Below are 18817 nucleotides of genomic sequence, written 5' to 3' on the forward strand. Positions count from 1 at the left end.
ATGTGTGATCTTAGAATGGAGAGCAGGACACTCTGTATTATAAGGAAAAATTCAATCAACAGTCTGAATTTGAATAGTGTCTTTAACCAGAGAGAGGGGAGCAACAAAATAGAAAAAGTTCATTTGCTATATCACCATTGTGAAGTAACCTTGACCTCTGTTCTTAGTAGGTTAATGGTAAAATGCTTTTTATGGAAGGGTCACTTTTTCAGTTTTGCTAAAAATTATATTACTGAATCAAAACTAATTAAATAAGCACACATAAAAAGGTGAAGAAAATTACTCCTTGGAGCTAAAATGAAAAACATTCAAAAGAATTACTAATGAAATTACTTCATGCTAAAATACAAATTTACCTGGTGTCTTTATATTCTTAGTATCATCCGAAAAGTTAGTAACTTCTATTAAGTTTTCATCATCAAAATCATCCCAAACTTCATTTCCCAATTCAAAGTTCACATTCAAAACCTCTGAAAATGGGGAATTACTTTTATCCGTATCTATCAAATTTTGGTTTCCAGATATATTAAGATTTCTGTTGAACATCATTGTTTGAGAGTCTTTCTCCTTTGAAGTTGTAGAACAGTTCCATCTAAAAAAATCTGTTATGTATATATATAAAAGAGTATAATTAAAGATTAAACATCATTTTATACTGATATATCAAACACATCTTTCAATTACTAAGTAGAGTTTTAGAGCAGCAGTTTCCAAAAGCATTGTGTCAAGCATTGTTGAATATTATATTCAGTCAATTCTATTTACCGTATTACAAGTACTGATAGTTGCACTATATTTTTCATTAGATTTTAAAAGACAGAATTAATTTTTCATCTTAATTCCTAGGTAAAAATGATTCTACTGTAATTGGCTTCCAGCTCTTTACAAATTAATTTTGAATACTGTTATGACATACATTTGTCCAAAATACATATTTTTCTGCTGCTAAAAAATCCTCAGTATTTTCATTGTTTATAGCCTGGGTTTAGAAACAGACTACCTGTGTGAAAATTCTACTTTTTTTATTTGTATGACTTTAGAGAAGTAATTCAAATTCCCTGAGCCTAGTTTTCTCCCCTGAAAAAGGAAAAAAATAATAGCACCTATTTTAAAAACTTGTTGTGAAGACTAAATCCCTTTACTTAAACACTTTTGCATAGATGTATACTAATATATATTTAATAACTGCCTCTCATAAGAGTATGCACATGTATATATACATAACTTTACCCTAAACTTTATAGATGTATATTACATAATTTACAAAAAATATTATATACAGTATGCTTAATTGTAAATTCCATATAATAATAATACTAATAATTATTATTATTTTAAACCCGAGTTCGAAGTAGGCTCCCTCTTTTTTTTTTTAAAGAGAGAGAGAGAGAGAGAAATCTTTTTTTAATATTTATTTTTTTTTTAGTTTTCGGCAGACACAAATCTTTGTTTGTATGTGGTGCTGAGGATCGAACCCGGGCTGCACGCATGCCAGGCCAGCGTGCTACCACTTGAGCCACATCCCCAGCCCCTATATAATTATTTGATTCTCACTAAATGTTTTCATTCAATTTTGCCACTCTTCTATCTATAGCCAACCTATGGTTGCAATTGACAAATCAGTAAAGTTCTCTCATAAATGTTGCTTAATATTTTTGTTGACTTTAGCAAGATAAAAGTAAAATAAAGACATATGTTGGGACTTCACTCATCCATCATTGATTAAGTAACTTTTTTTTCTGAATTAAACAGTAGTTTTCAAATACTAAAAGAATATTCCCTTAATTTTTTGTGTTATTTTCAATGTAATGATTCTACAACATACTGTTAAGTTTAATCTTCACTATTGTCTCTTAAATTTAAACAACAAACCAATAAGTCAAATCCTGATAGGCAGTATTTTTTTATTCCAATAGTAAAACTTTTCTCACCATAACTGATTTTAAGCTACTTGTGATATTACTGATGAGAAGTTGGGAAGAAATGTACAGTAGCACCCCATTATACATTATTTACACCATATAGATAACAGCCTCAAGAATACAGATAATAGTAAAATGTAGTAGAATAATGAGGAAGTGATGAATTTTGAGCATTTTTGCTTTTGTTTTTAACATAATTTATTTGAAATTTCATATAATTAAAATTATAATAATAAATGAAAATTCCAATCATATTTCATAAGCTTGTGCCAGTACACCACTGGGTCATTTTACTTTAAATATCCCCCCATCCTTAGTTGGGAACACTTTGCATATCTGTAACCCAGAGACTTGAAAGGTTGAGGCAGGAGGATCACAAATTTGAGGTCAGCCTGGGCAACTTAACAAGACTCCATGTCAAAAGAGAAAAGAAAAAAAAAAAAGATGGGACTATAGCTCAATGATCGTGGGTGGTGCACCACTGGGTTCAATCCCCAGTACTGTAAATAAATAAGTAAATTAATAAATAAATAATCTCTGCCCTCTTATTCACCTATTCAAATCCTACTTTACTCTTCAACTATACCTACAATTATAGTTCACATTACCCTACTTATATAAGTTGATCCATACACACAATGTACTAAAAATGGAAGTAGATACAAAGTATAATGGGAAAGTAGAAGAAAGAGCAATGAGAGTCAAAAAGACTCCTCAAGGTGAAAATAGATGAAAGAAAAGTAGTAGGATTCTAAGCTTGATAGAGCTGTGATTATGAAGAAAGGCAAGATACATATGAAGGGACAATAGCATGTGAAAGACATAGGATGAGAGACCAAAGAAGATGGGAACTATAAGTTTTCAGGATTTTTGGAGCACACAGCACAAGGAGAAGGCAGACCCAGTTGAGACTGCACAGGGAGGTAAATGCCAGGTCATGTTGAAGTTTATTTGTCACGTTAAGGAGATGTGAAGATGTTTTAGCAACAGGTTTACTTAATTGAGATGCTTATTTGATCACTCGAAATGGTTATGTATTAGAGGATAGACTAGAAAAAGAGAGAAAGTTAATTGAAATAAATGAAAAACAATGAATGCTTGAGCTAGAGTATTAGTAAAAAGATAGAAGAGGGAAGAATTGATATGAGAAATGTGTAGAAGGCAAAATAATTAGGATTTGGTGATTAGTTACATGTGGGATGAGATATGTATGACAATTATTTTCTGTCTTTAGCAGCTTAAATAAGCAGAGGGTTAAATCACAAGGTTAAGGAAAACAGAGAGTGAGGCAAAAAGAAGATAGAAGGAAGGACTTGGGATGCTGCTATGTTAACTTTTAGGCAGACATCTCCAGGAAGGTGATTATATAGAATGAGTTATATCTCGATGGGAGATACAGATTAAAAAAATCATCAGAATATAGTTAAGTGATTTAAGACATAGGCTTAGGTGATAATGTCTAGAAGTTTTGAAGTGAGAAGTGAGAGGAATGAAAAAGAAAAAAAAATCTTTGCAACATCAATAGGAAGAAAAGCTCAAACGATCTGAGAAGTAGGAGAAAAATTAATAGAATGATTTAATTGAAACCAAAGGAGAAACTTGTGAAAGGAAGGAAAGACTAGAAAATCAAAAGTGTCAAATACTACAAAAGGCCTGGCATAGTGGCACACATCTGTAGTCCCAGCACTTGGGAGTTGGAAGTGGGATGATCATTTGACCTCAGGAGTTTGAGATAAGCCTGGGAACACAGATAGATTTTGTTTCTAAACAAAAACAAAAACAAAAACAAAAAACCTGACTGAGGTCCAAAAGAGAATAAGTTGAAAAAAAGTTCACTGAATTCAGTACTTAGGAGGTCATTAAATGACCGGAGTAAAAGCCATTTCAAAGTAATGATAGAACCCAAATTTTAATGAATGAAACATGATAAGGCTGTAAGAAAATAAGCATGCTAACAGTAAAATGCTATTTCAAGAATTTTTGTTTGGATGAAAAAAAGCAAGAGATAGAGGTTATAGAGACTCTAGGATTCTGCTTTTGTCTGGCATGCTTGTTTTCATAAAAGAACCTCTATTTTCCTTTGGATAAACAAGCCTTCACCATTCCATGTGATCCTGGGAAGGCCATCATTCAAGGTGCCCTGCTTTCTCTGGGGCCACAGAGATAAAATGACTCCCCACCCCAGGCCATAGGAATTAATGAAGAATAAACATGGGACTCAAAGGAGGATAGTCAAGATTAATTCAGGTCTGAGTTCAAAACTAACATGGAAGAGTAACTTTTTCTACTGAATATGGTAACCTGGGAAGATTTAAATTAGGGACTACCTGCCATGTGAAAAAGCTCATTCAACAAATAAAGCCAATCAGTAACCAAGCATAACTAAAAGACTGAGAGAAAGCCAGAGGCAATGATGAGACCACTGGAGATTAAAGCTTGGATTAATGCTTGGACAATTACCTTTTTGTGTGTTTAACTCACTTTTATAGAATTTTTATCACTTATAATCAAAAAGGTCATGACAAGCTAGGTGAAGATCTAGAGATGAAGAAGAAAGAAATTTAAGCTTATGCATATGTTAGAGAAAAAAGACAATAGAGAAGGAAGAATGAAAATATAGGAAAGAGGAGAGGATTAATTGGTTTTCTAAAGTCCCAGAGAGGATAGCATTTGATAAGATTAAGAAAACTTGGAAGAGATAGACAAATTTATGGACACATATAACCTACCAAAATTGAACCAAGAGGATATAATACAAAAATATAAATAGATTAATAACAAGTAATGAAATTGAAAAATAAAAAGTTTCCCAACAAAGAAAAGTCCACACATGGATGGGTTCACAACTGAATTTAATCAGACTTTTAAAGAGAAACTAACATCAATGTCTTTCAAACTGATCTACAAAATAGAAAGGGAAGGAACCCTTCCAAACTTTTTCTTGGAAGTCAGTATTACCCTGCTACCAAAATCTGATGAGTATACAACAATAGCAAAAGAAAATTATAGACCAAATCCCTGAATGAGCAGAGATGCAAAAATCCTCAACAAAATTCTTTCAAATAAGATTCAACAGTACATTAAAAAACATTATAAACCATGATCAAGCTGGTATGGAAGGATGGTTCAAGATATACAAATTAATAAATGTAACACAACACATAGAGTCAAAGATTAAAAACCACATGATCACAGCAATAGGTGCAGAAAAACTCTTGACAAAATTCAATATTCCTTTATGATAAAATCTCTGAATAACTTAGGTATAGAAGAATCATAACTCAACATAATAAAGGTTACATATGACAAACCCATAGCCAATATCATACTTAATCGGAAAAAAACCTGAAAGCATTTCCTCTAAGATCAGGAACGTTTCAAGGGCATCTGCTCTCACCACTCTTAGTCAATATAGTACTAGAAATTCTACCCAGAGCAATGAGGCAAGAGAAAAATAGAAGGCATGTAAACAGGAAAAGAAGGATTCAAATTATCCCTCTTTGTAAAAGATATGATTCTACATATAGAAATTACTTAGAACTCCATCAAAAGACTTTTAGAACTGATAAATTCAGTAAGATAGCAGGACATAAAATATACAAAATCAGTTGCTTTACTATATATCAATAATGAACTCTATGAGAAAGAAATGAGGAAAGCAATCACATTCACAATACCCACTACACATAAAATACCAGGAGTAAACCCAACTAAGTAAGGAAGAAAACTGCAAAACACTGAAGAAAGAAACTGAATACAGCACTAGGAGGTAGAAAGACCTCCCATATTCATGGATTGGAGAATTAATATTATTAAAATGGCCATACTACCCAAAGTGATCTGTAGATTCAATGAAATCCCCATTGAAATACCAGTGACATTTTTCACAGAACTAGGAAAAAAAAAAACAACCCTGGAATTCATAAGGAAATGCAAAAGACCCTGAATAGCCAAAGCAATCCTGAGCAAACAGCAATAATACTAGAGGCATCACAAAACATACTACATAATAACAGTAACAAAAATAGCATGGTGTTGGCATAAAACAGACCTAAAGACAATGGATAGATAGGAAGCTCAGAAATAGCTGGGTCAAATGGTGGTTCCATTTCAATTTTCCAAGAAATCTCCATACTGCTTTCCATATTGGTTGCACCAATTTGCAGTCCCACCAGCAATGTATGAGTGTGCCTTTTTCCCCACATCCTCACCAACACTTATTGTTGTTTGTCTTCATAATAGCTGTCATTCTGACTGGAGTAAGATGAAATCTTAGAGTGGTTTTGATTTGCATTTCTCTAATTGCTAGTGATGATGAAGATTTTTTCATGCATTTGTTGATTGATTATATATCATCTTCTGAGAAGTGTCTGTTTAGGTCTTTGGCTCATTTATTGATTGGGTTATTTGTTTTTTTTTTTTTTTTGGTGTTTAGCTTTTTGAGTTCTTTATATACCCTAGAGATTAGTGCTCTATCTGATGTGTGAAGGATAAAGATTTGCTCCTAAGATGTAGGCTCTCTATTCACCTCACAGTTTGTTTCTTTTGCTGAGAAGAAACTTTTAAGTTTGAATCCAACCCACTTATTAATTCTTGATTTTAATTCTTGCACCACAGGAGTCTTATTAAAAAAGTTGGGGCCTAATCCCACATGATGGAAATTAGGGCCTACTTTTTCTTCTATTAGATGCAAGGTCTCAGGTTTTATTCCTTAGTCTTCGATCCATTTAGAGTTGAGTTTTGTGCATGGTGAGAGACAGGGGTTTAATTTCATTTTGTTGCATATGGATTTCCAGTTTTCCCAGCACCATTTGTTGAAGAGGCTATCTTTTCTCCAATGTATATTCTTGGCACCTTTGTCTAATATAAGATAGTTGTAGTTTTGTGGGTTAGTCTCTGTGTCCTCTATTCTGTACCATTGGTCTACCAGTCTACTTTGGTGCCAATACCATGCTGTTTTTGTTACTATTGCTCTGTAGTATAGTTTAAGGTCTGGTATAGTGATGCCTCCTGCTTCACTCTTCCTGCTAAGAATTGCTTTAGCTATTCTGGGTCTCTTTCTATCCCTCTTCTTGGTCTATACCCAAAGGACGTAAAAACAGCATACTACAGGGACACAGTCCCATCAATGTTTATAGCAGCACAATTAACAATAGCTAAACTGTGGAATCAACCTAGATGCCCTTCAATAGGTGAATGGATACAAAAAATGTAGCATATATACACAATGGAATATTAATCAGTAATAAAAGAGAATAAAATCATGGCATTTGCAGGTAAATCGACAGAGTTAAGAGAAGATAATGCTAAGCGAAGTTGACCAATTCCCAAAAAACAAATGCCAAATGTTTTCTCTGATATAAGGTGACTGATTCATAGTGGGATAGGGAGAAGGAGCATGGGAGGAATAGATGAACTCTAGATAGGGCAGAGGGGTTGGAGGGGGAGGAAAGAGGAATGGGGTTATTAATGATGGTGGAATGTGATGGTCATTATTATCTAAAGTACAGGTATAAAGACACGAATTGGTGTGAATATACTTTGTATACAATCAGAGATATAAAAAATTATGCTCTATATGTGTAATAAGAATTATAATGCATTTCACTGTCATATATAAATAAAAAAAAATTAAAAAAAGAAAGCCCAGAAATAAATTCATGCACCTTCACCAACTGACTCCTTTATATAAAGGTGTCAAAAGCAAGCGTTGGAAGGAGAGTCTCTTCAACAAGTTGGGAAAACTGAATAATCAAATGTAGAAGGTTGAAATTTGATGCCTATCTCGCACCCTGAAGAAACAACAACTCAAGACTTTAATAAAATACCAAAATCTTTAAAACTACTAGAAGAAAATACAGGAGAAACACTTCAAAGTATTGGCACAAGCAATGATTTCCTCCCTTAGCCCAGGAAACAAAAGCAAGAATTACCAATTGGGATTACATAAAATTCAAGTTTCTGCACAGCAAAGGAAACAAAACAGTGAAGAGACAATCTACTTAATGGGAGAGAATTTTTGCCAGCCATTCATCAGACAGAGGATTGATTTCCAGAATATAAAAAGAACTCAAAAAACTTAACAAAAGCCAAATAATCTAATTAATAAATGGGCAATTGAACTGATTAGACACTTCAGAAAAGAGAAAGTACAAATAGCCAATAAATATATGAAAAAATGTTCAATATCTTTAGTCACCAGGGAAAGCAAATCACAACTACATTGATATTCTACCTTAACTCAGAATAGCTACTATCAAAAACAAACAAACAAAAAACAATAAACAAACAAAAAGTAACAAATGTTGGTGAGGTTGTGGAGAAAAAGGAACCCTAACTATTGATGGGAAACAAATTAGTTCAGTCTCTATAGAAAATAGTGTGACAGTTCCTCAAAAAACTAAAAATAGAGCTACCATATGATCCAGCTACACCATTCTGGGTATATACATCTGAAGGAAATGAAGTCAACATGCAAAAGAGATTCTTGCACACCCATGTTTATTTTGCCATTTTTCACAATAGCCCAGATATAAAATCAGCCTGGATATGTATCAACAGATGAGTGGACAAAGAAAACACCACACACACACACACACACACACACACACACACACACATATACATATACATATACATATACATATATGGATAGATAGATAATGGAATATTATTCAGCTAAAAAAAGAATAAAATGTTGCCATTTGCAGAAATATGGATAGAACTAAGACAAAACGTTAAGCAAAATAAGCCAGACCACATAAAGACAAGTAATACATATTTTTTCTCATATAAGGAGACTAAAAAAAGAGATGACTTGAAAGTAAAAGAGGTGGATGGTGGGGCAGGATTACATAGGAGAAGGGAGAGTGGACATGATCAAATCTTAATACACACATGTATGGAAATGCCTCAGTGAAACCCATCAATTTGTACAATTAATGTGTTGAGAATTACAATAAAAGAAGTTTGCAAGAGGAGAAATAAACCTTGAATTGAAGAAAAGATAATTCATCTTTCCAGACAAACAGAGGATTAAGGATAGGTTCAGAGACAGAGAAATAACATAGTTAGAGTGAAAGTTGAATAGGATGGCGGAAAGCTGAAAGAGTTCATACACTATAGGTTCAATTTTCAATTCTCCACTGATATCTAAAAGCCAATTTCGTTTTCTAGAAATGGCACTGGACTGGGAATCAAGAGATATGGAATGTATTTCTGGCCCTGCCATTAATTAGCTATGTGATTTTGGGCAAGCCATTTAATCTCTCAGAGTCTTGGCTTCTTTCACTGTAAAATGAGAAATTGCACAAAGGTCCTTTCCAATTTAAATTTTATGATTCAACACAGGTTTCTCATATAATTTCTAACATTTTTTTCTCTTCTGAAATTGGAATACAGATAGTAAAAATTGCCATATTTTTCTTAAAACATTCTCAAAAGTAGTATTTGAATATATTTGAAATATGTTTTGCTAACAAAGACTAATGTATCAAAAGTATAATAAACATGCTCAATTACTATTCTAAATAGTTCAAAATATTATTCTAAGAGCTTTATATAAGTTATTTCATTTAATTCTAAAATTTCTAAAACATACTCAGATGAGGGAATTGAGACAAAGTGGTTAAATATACTATAAGGGGCCACAGTAAATGACATAATTAGAACTTGAACCTAAACAGACTGTTTCAGATCCTGTGAGCTTAACTTCTATACTATATGACTCCTTACTTTAAAAACAAAGAGAAAAATAAAAAAAGTAAAAGAAAATATGAAAAGTGGCCCACTCAGTAAAACTGGAAAATGGTTATTATTGGGGGTTAAAGTATCTTAGATGGAACTTTCATATCATGATATAAATTTGATCTGGGATGGTGGTAGGAAAGAAATAATAAACCTATGTAAATACAACATAAAATAAAGTAGAGGGCCTGGGTATTGTAGCATATACTTGTAATCCCAGCAGCTTGGGAGGCTGGGGCAGGAGGATCACAATTTTGAGGCCAGCCTCAGAACTTAGCGAGGCCCTGAGGAACTTGGTTAAGACCTTGTCTCAAAGTTAAAAAAATAAAAATAAAAAAAGGGCTGGGGATGTGGCTCAGTGGTAAAGTACCCCTGGTTCAATCCCAGTACCAAAAAAGAAAAAAAAGAAAGAAAGGAAGTAAAAAGAGGAAAAGATAAGATAAACTGCAGAGAAAAAGGCAGGGAATAGAGTGGTAGTACAGGAAGAAATAAGTCATAGAGCTATAGATTGAAGTAAGATAAAAATAAAAGGGCTGAAAATTTTAAACCTTCTATCCATTTTCTAATAATATCTGGCTCTCTCCCTCCTTCCCTCCTTTATTTCTTTCTTCCTTCCCTTCCTCTCATCTTCCATATTCGGTCTAATTACCACCATGTCATAAGAGGTTCCAGTCTTTGCCTCCCTAAGGTGTCTTCCTTCCTCCCTCCCTCCCTGCCTTCCTTCCTTCTTTCTGTCCAACCCAGGGCCTCACACATGCTACATAAGCACTCTATCACTGAGCTACATTTTTAGGCCTCCTAAAATGACTAAAGAAAGTATAAAGTGACAGCAACAAAGAAAAGAGTGGGAATAGAAGTCAATGTTAAACATGAAATTATTTTCAGAAAACATCAAGCTTACCATTTTATTTACATTAACATACAGCCACTTGAACAAACAACTCAATGGATAGGATTATTTCTCATGCATTTTAATAGTTTTATAGTTAATGGCATGATCAAAGGAAATAATGCTCTTCATAGTAGGAAGCAGACTAATAATAAGCCAGGCATAGTGCTGAAGAATTTATATGCATTATCTCATATTATCATAGAAACCATAAGAATCATAGGTTAAGAACTGAAGAGGTATTAATGGTTTGCCCATTTCAATCATGTCATTTTAAAGGTACCAATAAGGTCCAAAGAGGTTAAGTAGTTTCCCCAAGGTCACAGCTATTTTGTAAAACTGAACTAATTTTTTAAACATACAGTTATTTTAAATAATTCTAAAATACATGAAAGTAATAATTTAATATTTTAATCCTATATTTATCCAAGAATCCCCTATTTTCTCTCAGATTATCATTAAATTAGGCAACACCATGTAGGAAAGATATATATATATATATATGCATCACAGTCATATCTAGTACATAAAGTTCAGAAATCAATGAACACACACATATGTGTATGTATATATATATAAAATTATATATATATATATACTTTTCTAAATCCATGACTATCTGAATTAACAAACTCAAGAACTTAAAATTGGTTAAAAGACCCAAGGAAAAAAAATGCTGCTTAGTTAAAAGTCAAAATAATTGTAGGTGTTGGTTTTTCAATAATATTACTTGTCAATCTAAAGTAATGACAAATCATATTCCCTCTCAGATCAGCATCACCAATAATTTACTTTTGTCTTGATATTCAGATGGCTCTTGTTGAACTTTTCCATGGATTTCATGCTGATCACATTGCTCCATTACAGGCAATTCAGGTATGTTTAAATATTCTGACCTTTATAAAGGTAGAAAAAACAGTAAAAATGTAAAAGTAAATATTAAAAAGAACCTAGACTTAAAAAACTAGTTACTTATAACAAAGGAAAAACCCATGGTTTATCAACTCAGTACTTCAATGATAAAATATATTCAGACTAGGTAGCAAAGGGTAAAAACAGATGTTCAATGGAAGAGACCAACATTTAGTCCTCTTTACATGCTCCCAATAGATATTGCTATCATTGTACAATCTTTAAACAAATCTATTGCTAATGCTATTTACAGTTAGATAACAAAAGCTGAAATCTTTAGAAGCAGTTCTGAATTTAGTATTCTGATGGTTAGTTCTTGTTCTGTACTGATTGTTGAATAAATTGAATGTCATCCCTATATCTAGAATGCTCTTGTCTGAATGGAAAATTACATGTGCTATTGGTTTCTAGGCATCATGATAGAGGAACACTGAATTATCACCTGAGGTCCTTGGCTTACTTATTGGGAATATGAAGTTTGGATTTTTTCATCAATAAGAAGAGATAAAAATACCTTATTTTATAAGCCAGGTTGTTGTTAAGGTCAAGAGAGATAATGCACAAAAGTGAAATTTTAAAATTACAAAATATTTTATAAATTTGAGGTATATTAATATAGAATGAGCACCTGAATAGAAAGATAAGACTTTGTATACCAATATGGTTTATCTTTTTAAAGCACAGTATATTCCTGTCACTTAAATTAAGAAGGCAAAGAACCTGAAGTAGTTTCCTAGGAAAGAGACAATTCAATGAATATTAAAGTATTCTGTAAATGTAGAGTTCTAATTAAATTTAGGGTATGAAAGATAATGAAACCCTTATGATATTATTGCTTCATTATAGAACTAAATGATTACTGTGATTACTGTGAATAGTAACTAGTGATCACCTTTTTCTGAACAAGTAGTTATCTGAAGGAAAAGAGAATTTAAGATGAATATTTTATCTTAGATATTAACATTATATTTGTACCTTGATAAACTAGGAAGGGAAGGTTTGGGAGTAAAACCAAACCCTTTAAGGTCCACACTTTGAGATTTATTCATCTGTACCTAATGAAAAAAAATTATGAGTTCAACTATCAGTTTTACATGAAGACCTTTTAATAAATGAGTCAAATGGCACATCACAGTCATATCTAGTATATAAACAGAAATCAATGAACTAGAAACAACTCAGACTAGTTCTCAGCTCAAATATTTCTCAGATCATTCATATATATATGAAAATAAATATATATATATATATATATGTAATTTTTTTGTAGTTGTAGATGGACACAATACCTTTATTTTATTTACTTATCTTTACGTGGTGCTGAAGATCGAATCCAGGGCCTCACACATGCTAGACAAGTACTCTACCACGGAGCTACAACCTCAGCCTGTTAGTCTTTCTTAAATGTTGCAATCTTTATGGTTCTTTACTAGGTCTTCTCTTTTCACTCTATCTGTTCTTAAAAATTGATTTAGTCCCATGTCAACTATCATTTTTCATGTGAATGACTCTCAAATCTGTTTCTAGCTTAGCTCTCCCTCCTGATTTTTCAGTTACATCCAACTGTGTGAAGGGCAATTATACTAGACATTTTTGTAGACCTCTAAATTTGGTTATTTCCAAAACTGAATTTATCCTTCTCTGTTTCCCCAAACTTGTTTTTCCTTTACTGCTCCTACCTAACTTTTCTCCCAGTTGTTCAAGTCAGAGAGCTGGACATCAGTTTTGACTACTTCCTTCAACCTTCCCCTTTAGGATCAGTGAGGTACCAAGGTAGTTGATCCCTTCTCTGAAAATATTTTAAGCTCTATCAATTCTCCCCATTGCTACTGGCACTACCATAACTTAGGCCATCATTTTCCTTGAAATATTACAAAAACAAACTAATGAGTCCCATTTTTCATCCTCTAATTCCTTCTCTACATTGCAGCCAGCGTGATCTTTATGAAATGTAATTCAGATCATTTCACTGAGTAAAGCCCTCAGTGCCTTACCAATACTTTCAAAATAAAATATAAATCCCTAAATAGTGAAAAGGTCAGTATGATTTAGTTTGTACTTAGCTCTTTAGCCTCATCTCCCTCTATACTACTTGCAACTGAACTCTAGACATACTGTATTATTTCAGTTCCTTTAAAGATCTTTCTTCTCCCTACCTCTCCCTTGGGATATCTGAGTATTTTTTAATACCTTGATATATTTTTCTATCTCTCCCATTGGCCATTCTGTTCTCAGATACCTCCATACTTGGCTTATCTTTTGGGTCTCAATCACATCTACTAAGAATCCTTTCCTGGCCCATTGAATGAGGCTTCTGTATACTTTTGTTTAAATCTAAACTGAGCATTTAAAAAACTTTTTTTTATTTGTTCTTTTTAGATATACATGACAGTAAAGTGTATTATACACATTATGCCTACATGGAGTATAACTTATTCTAACTTGGATCCCATTTTTGCGGTTGTATATGATATGGAGTTTCACTAGTAGTGTATTCATATATGAACATAGGAAAGTTATGTCCAATTCATTCTACTGTATTTCCTATTTCCATCTCCCATCCCTTCCCTTCATTCCCCTTTTAAACTGAAGCATTTTTATACTTCTGTCATAGAAGCACTCATCACACTATATTAAAAAGGCCTGTTTTACTTATTTGTATCCTTCGTTCAACTATAAATTCTATGAGGACTGGAAATAAAACTGTCTTATTTATCACTGTATTTTAGCCCTGGGAATAGTCTTAATATTCAATGATTACAGAAGGAAAAGAGAAAGAAAGGAAGGGAAAGGGAGAAGAAAAGGGGAAGAAGGGAGAATGGGAGGGAAAACATGTCAATAAAAATTATCTTCTCAGAGAAGATGGTGACTATTTCCTGCGTCATTCCTCTCCCTGTTTTCAGACATTCTTCTTGTTTAGACTCATGCCTTAAAATATTTATTCTTATAAGAGCCCAGAATAGGACTTTTCTACGATATAACTTAGGTTTAAGAATAGTCACTTAGTGACTAGCCTAGAAACCATTAGACTCTCATTTTTTTATCTCTTGGAAGGAAGGCTCTTGTTCTTCTAGATTCAAGAATCCAAATCAACTTCAGAACTTCCAATCCAATCCAGCACAGAAGGAGCAAGGATTCCTGCCCACCCAGGGACATGCTGCAAATGGGCTCCTGTAGAGCGCACCCAGATGTTTTCTTGGGGTAGGGTTTAATGGCGCAGGCCTATAATCACAGTGACTTGAAAGGCTGAGACAGGATGATTGCAAGTTTGAGGCCAGGCTTGGCAAATTAGGGAGACCCTGTCTCAAAATAAAAAATAAAAAGGACTGGGGGTGTAGCTCAGAGGTAGAGTGCCCCTGAATTCAATCCCCCAGTATAGACGAAGAGCAAGAAAAGGGCAAGAATGTCTAGTTCAGTTGTTGCTGAATTAAGCTAAACTCATATTCTTCTCATTTTCTTTCTTCATCTTCATTTCTCTCTACACTAAAAAAAAAAAAGGTTTAAAAAAAAGGCTAAAGGGAAAGTAGGTTTACAGATTGACTATAATGGTCATATTTCTATTCAAGTCCACAAGTAATTCTAAAGTACACTGTGAATACCTATCTAATTGAGATACAAAATAAGTGATATTTATTCATTTAATTGCAGAACAAAGGATAAATGTTATTAGTACTAACCTTGAGACGTTTAACTGGAGGAAGAGATGAAACAGCATTCCTGTTTCTTAAATCAGATAAATATGAAGAAATTGTTGATTCTTTAATTTCTGACTTCTGTGCAACTCCAGTTTTACCTATAAAAATAAATTTCAGATACTTTAGGTTAAACTTTACGCATTGTTCATATAAAGCCAAATTTCTTCAAAATTTCAAATCTAATATTTATTTCATGTTGCCCACAGAAGACTGAATATTATATGAGAGTTATAAGTTGCATGATATAAATATCATAGACAGATAATTAGGATGTCATTACTATTTATCAAAGACTTTCAATTTTTAATGCCTAAAATGAACTTGTTTTATGGAACTCACAGCAGTCATGTCCACATGTATGTTTATTTTTACAGTGATGATTACATTCTCGGTTCCCAGGTTTTTTGCAGAGAGTTATTCCTAAATCAATATAAAAAAAGACCTATTTGTTAGGATAGCTATTATAATTAACTTAATATAATTAATTTTTATCTAGTTTCTTTTCTCTCAGACAGACAAAAGGATTTTGACTTCACATTTCCTCAAGTGTTAACCCATACAATTAAAAAAGTATTTTTAATAACAGTTCCTGTCCCATTAATAGCCCTAACCCATTTTCACAAAGAATATCTAGCCATCTATAAATTTATCACAATCTCTCTGGTATAAACAGAATCAAATACAGTGAAATATAAGTAACAAACTTTGTCTTTAATGAAGTGAGAATGAGGATAGAGATTTAAACATTGCTTTGCTTTATCCTTATGCTTGAGAATCTGGAAAGAAGCAAACCTCATGGCATTTTGATGGCACTACTGACTCATTAGTAGATAGGACACCATTCATATTTCATAAGTGTTAAAAATAAATGCATTAGGGATATAAAAAATTTGATATTTGAATTCAAAGAAAGGAAAGATTGCTTCCAGCTTGACTTCTCTAAGCTAGAATTAACATACCCATATATATAATTTATTCCTCATTTATTGTACTTTGAATAGGCTTTTTCTTGATCTTAATTCTGACTAGTAACATGGATAAGAAGAGAGATATTTAAATTGGTCCTTGAAGGATAGACAGGATTAGGATATAAAAAGGGGAAAAAGAGAAGATATTCCAGATAGATGACATATTATTTATATTATAGGAACCAACATCAGCTTATTTTTGCTAGAACACAAATTTTAAGTGAAGTAGAAATGTTGGAGATAGTAGAGAGTTTTTAAAGACTTCTACAACCTTTCTTAGATTTTTTATTCTTCATTTTCAGAGTCACTCTTCAATCAACTTTCAGTCAAGTCATGATACACCTAGACAATGATAATATATGTCTAGCAGTGTGGGATAAATGGATGAGGCTGCTCCCCAGATGAGGCTGGTTTCTGTTTTTTAAAAAAATATCTATTTTTAGTTGTATATGGACACAACACCTGTATATATGTATGTATGTATGTGGTGCTGAGGTTTAAACCCAGTATCTCACTAGTGCCAGGCAAATGTTCTACCATTGAGGTATAAATCCAGCCGGGGGCTGTTTTCTTTTGTGGCCTTAATCAGTACCTTATCAAGGAATTAAGTACTGATAAAGTAATTTTTAAAAAAATCCCTGGTAGCTGAAAACTGACAGGTAAACCACAGTGTTCCCAACTAAACATAAACAACTTGGAGAATATAAACAATATACAATGTTATCATAGTGGAAGACAAAGATTACTATGCAATTATTTCTGAAACTAGATAAGAACACTCAAGAACCACAAAAATAATGAAATATCCCCCTCTTCTGGCTAACACAGATGACTACTATTTTTAAAATCCACCTCCAAGATAAAAAGACCAAAATAACCCATTTTTCACTTCCCAAAAGTATCCAATTTAGAACTAATCTCTGCTTTCCCTACACCCTTCTAAGAATCACCCAACATAAGATGAAATCCTGTCAGTTTCTCCCAACTTCCTGAGATGAACGATAGTTCAGCTGGTATTATATTCTTGTTTGCTGAAGAATGTTAGATAAAGCTAACTTTCTTCAAAGGCAGGTGTATTCCTAGGAGTCTTTGGTTGAAAGGCTTGTTGGCATTATACTCTGTAAGGAGTGCCAAGACTTACTTGTTTGGAAGTTGTGCCCAGAGTCATGGTCTCATTACCTATAACTTAGATGGTATCTGGTTTCTTTGAAGTCAATTCTTCATGCTTCATATATTCCATATACTGTTGCTTAATTAATCCTCATAAAGTTCAACTCTGATTAGACAATTTGCCCACTTATCAACATTAGTTACTTCGCACTGACAAAATTAATTCCACATCCAAGGTCCTGCATAATCTGGAATTCCCTTTATAGCATCAATATTAATCCTACAACCATCAAAACACGTTCAACTGCCATTCTTCAAATAATCCCATGCCTTTTTCTGACTGTATCTTTGATATTACCTCATCTTAGAAGACCCTCAATTTCTTGTCCATCAGAAGCTTATCAACTTTTAAAGCAACTCAAATGGCACCTCTACCACAAATCTATTGTGATCACTTCATCTGAAGTAATTTCTTTCTCCTTTGAGTCCTTGTGGCTTATTCCTTGTACATTTCGCTTACTATATGCTACCTTATATTTATATAGGTAAAGTACAGGGCACATTAGAGTAAAAAAAACATGAGTTCTAATGTGAACTTTTATCTGAAAAACAATATAAAACAAGAATTAAAAATAATACCTGTTGGGGCTGGAGTTGTGGCTCAGTGGTAGAGCACTTGCCTAGCATGTGTGAGGCACTGAGTTCAATTCTCAGCACAGCATATAAATAAATAAATAAAATAAAAGTCCACCAATATCTTAAAAAATTTAAAAAAAATAATACCTGTCACTAGCATAAAAACAGACACAAAATCAATGGTACAGAATAGAAGACACAGACAAACCCACACAGATATTATCTTATCTTTGACAAAGGTGCCCAAAATATAAGTTGTAACAAATTGTGCTGGGAAAACTAAATATCCATATGGAGAAGAATAAAACTCTATCCTATAGCTCACCCTGCACAAAAGTCTATTCAAAATGGATCAAAGACCTAGGAATTAGACCAGAAACTTTGTAAATACTAGAAGAAAACCAAGGGTCAATACTCAACATATAAGTGTAGGCAATAACTTCTTCACTAGGACTCCTAATGCTCAAGAAATTAACTAATGAAATGGTATCAAATTAAAAAGCCTCCGCATAGCAAAGGAAACAAGTGTGAAGAGAGTACCTACAGAATGGGAGAAAATCTTTTGTTAGCTATTTTTATGTCAGAATTAATATACAGGGGGTTGGTGTTGTAGCTCAGTGGTTGAGCACTAGCTTAGCACGTATGAGGCACTGGGTTCAATCCTCAGCACCACATAAAAATAAATAAATAGGCCCTGGCTCCGGGCTGCGGAGCCTGCGGAGGCTGCTTCTTGGACCCTGCTAATATCAGAGCAAACACGAAACACCAAGAAGCCGAATTCCAGCTCCCGGAACTGAGCCCGCGGGGACTGCTTCTTGGAGCTTACACTTATAGGAGCTTACACCGAGCACAGAGCGGCCGAGTTCCGGCTCCCGGAACCGTCCCGGAACCGCCCTGGCTCAGGGCTGCGGAGCCCGCGGAGGCTGCTTCTTGGACCCT

At 33.5% G+C, this 18817-nt stretch overlaps 1 protein-coding gene across 1 annotated transcript in view; it reads right to left on the reverse strand.

The window, feature by feature from the left end:
• Positions 1 to 18817, reverse strand: part of Hfm1 (helicase for meiosis 1) — a 96812-nt gene that overhangs the window by 3060 nt on the left and 74935 nt on the right. Inside the window, exons 30-34 of the mRNA XM_058585152.1 lie at positions 15504 to 15584; positions 15147 to 15262; positions 12445 to 12524; positions 11350 to 11453; positions 357 to 602 (exon numbers count right to left, since the gene is read on the reverse strand). Of these exons, the coding sequence (XP_058441135.1) occupies positions 357 to 602; positions 11350 to 11453; positions 12445 to 12524; positions 15147 to 15262; positions 15504 to 15584 (627 nt within the window). The remainder of the gene's footprint in view (positions 1 to 356; positions 603 to 11349; positions 11454 to 12444; positions 12525 to 15146; positions 15263 to 15503; positions 15585 to 18817) is intronic.

This window comes from Marmota monax, unplaced genomic scaffold (assembly GCF_021218885.2).
Source record: "Marmota monax isolate L192 unplaced genomic scaffold, Marmota_monax_Labrador192_F-V1.1 WCK01_AAM20220418_F8-fsc00070, whole genome shotgun sequence".
Classification (NCBI taxonomy): Eukaryota; Metazoa; Chordata; class Mammalia; order Rodentia; family Sciuridae; genus Marmota; species Marmota monax.